This window comes from Penaeus monodon, chromosome 29, assembly GCF_015228065.2.
Source record: "Penaeus monodon isolate SGIC_2016 chromosome 29, NSTDA_Pmon_1, whole genome shotgun sequence".
NCBI lineage: Eukaryota > Metazoa > Arthropoda > Malacostraca > Decapoda > Penaeidae > Penaeus > Penaeus monodon.
The window spans coordinates 15,428,212-15,429,134 of NC_051414.1; the positions used below are offsets into that span (position 1 = coordinate 15,428,212).

The following is a 923-nucleotide window of genomic DNA, read 5'->3' on the forward strand; positions in this document are numbered from 1 at the left end:
TTTAGTTCTCTGTGTAGCTGTTCAAAAAACACGTCTCAAGGACATCAGAGTCCTATGTGCAAATCTTCTTTTCCTTAATTAAATAAATGATTTTCCGGTTATCTCTCCACAGGAACCGAAGGGCGTCAGTCCGGCCGACCCGAATTTTCTGCCCCTTGCCCCCTCCCCTAAACCGACAAGGATTCTCCCGGTCATGTGTGAGCATGAGGTCAGGGTTAGCGCTTACTGACATGTACCAGTGTCAGCTCGGTTAGCGCTGTGGAAAAGCGAGTGCCGCTGGTAATGGCTGAGCATCGGGCGGCAGCGTGCTGCGGCGGCGACTTTCCGAGCAAGACTCTTTCGTGGGTTCGGCGCGAAGTCCACCGCAATGAAGAGGCTCATTAAGGCTTCACACAGGTAGCGAAGACGTGGTCGCTGCGTGGTACTGGACGCGTATCTGATACACGTCACTCCCACGCTCGCCATCGCCGAGGACTTCCTTTCTGAAGTGATGTACGGGCTTTGCTGCCCGGCACTGCGGGCTGGGGGCGGAGGACGGTCATGGATATGGCTGGCCATCGCTCTGTGGCTGGCGAGCGGCGCGGGCGGCGTCCGGACCAATGTCGTGGCGGAGGTGCCGCAGCTGGACCTGGGTGAGTAACTGGAGATTTGAATAGGCTGGGGCACATTTCTCTTCAGCTGGATTTGGCCGTTTAGATTTTCTTTACTGTATACACTTTATGTATAAAGAACTGTTTATTCTTTTGTGTTTAAAAACGCGTATGAGGATGTGTGTTGCCAAGAGCAACTCATCCTGTCACAGCCGTCTTACTTACAAGATGCATTCTCGGTGTACAGAATGCACGGAAAAAAAGTAGTTTTTTCAGCAAGCATTCCTATAAGCCATAAAGTGAGTTAATGCGCTCAGTGTCACTTATATTATG

At 51.6% G+C, this 923-nt stretch overlaps 1 protein-coding gene across 1 annotated transcript in view; it reads left to right on the forward strand.

The window, feature by feature from the left end:
- The first annotated feature begins 116 nt into the window (after positions 1 to 116).
- LOC119591761 overlaps positions 117 to 923 on the forward strand; it is a 74,854-nt gene continuing 74,047 nt past the window's right edge. The window contains exon 1 of the mRNA XM_037940508.1: positions 117 to 632. Coding sequence (XP_037796436.1) covers positions 491 to 632 — 142 coding nt within the window. The 5' untranslated portion in view covers positions 117 to 490. The remainder of the gene's footprint in view (positions 633 to 923) is intronic.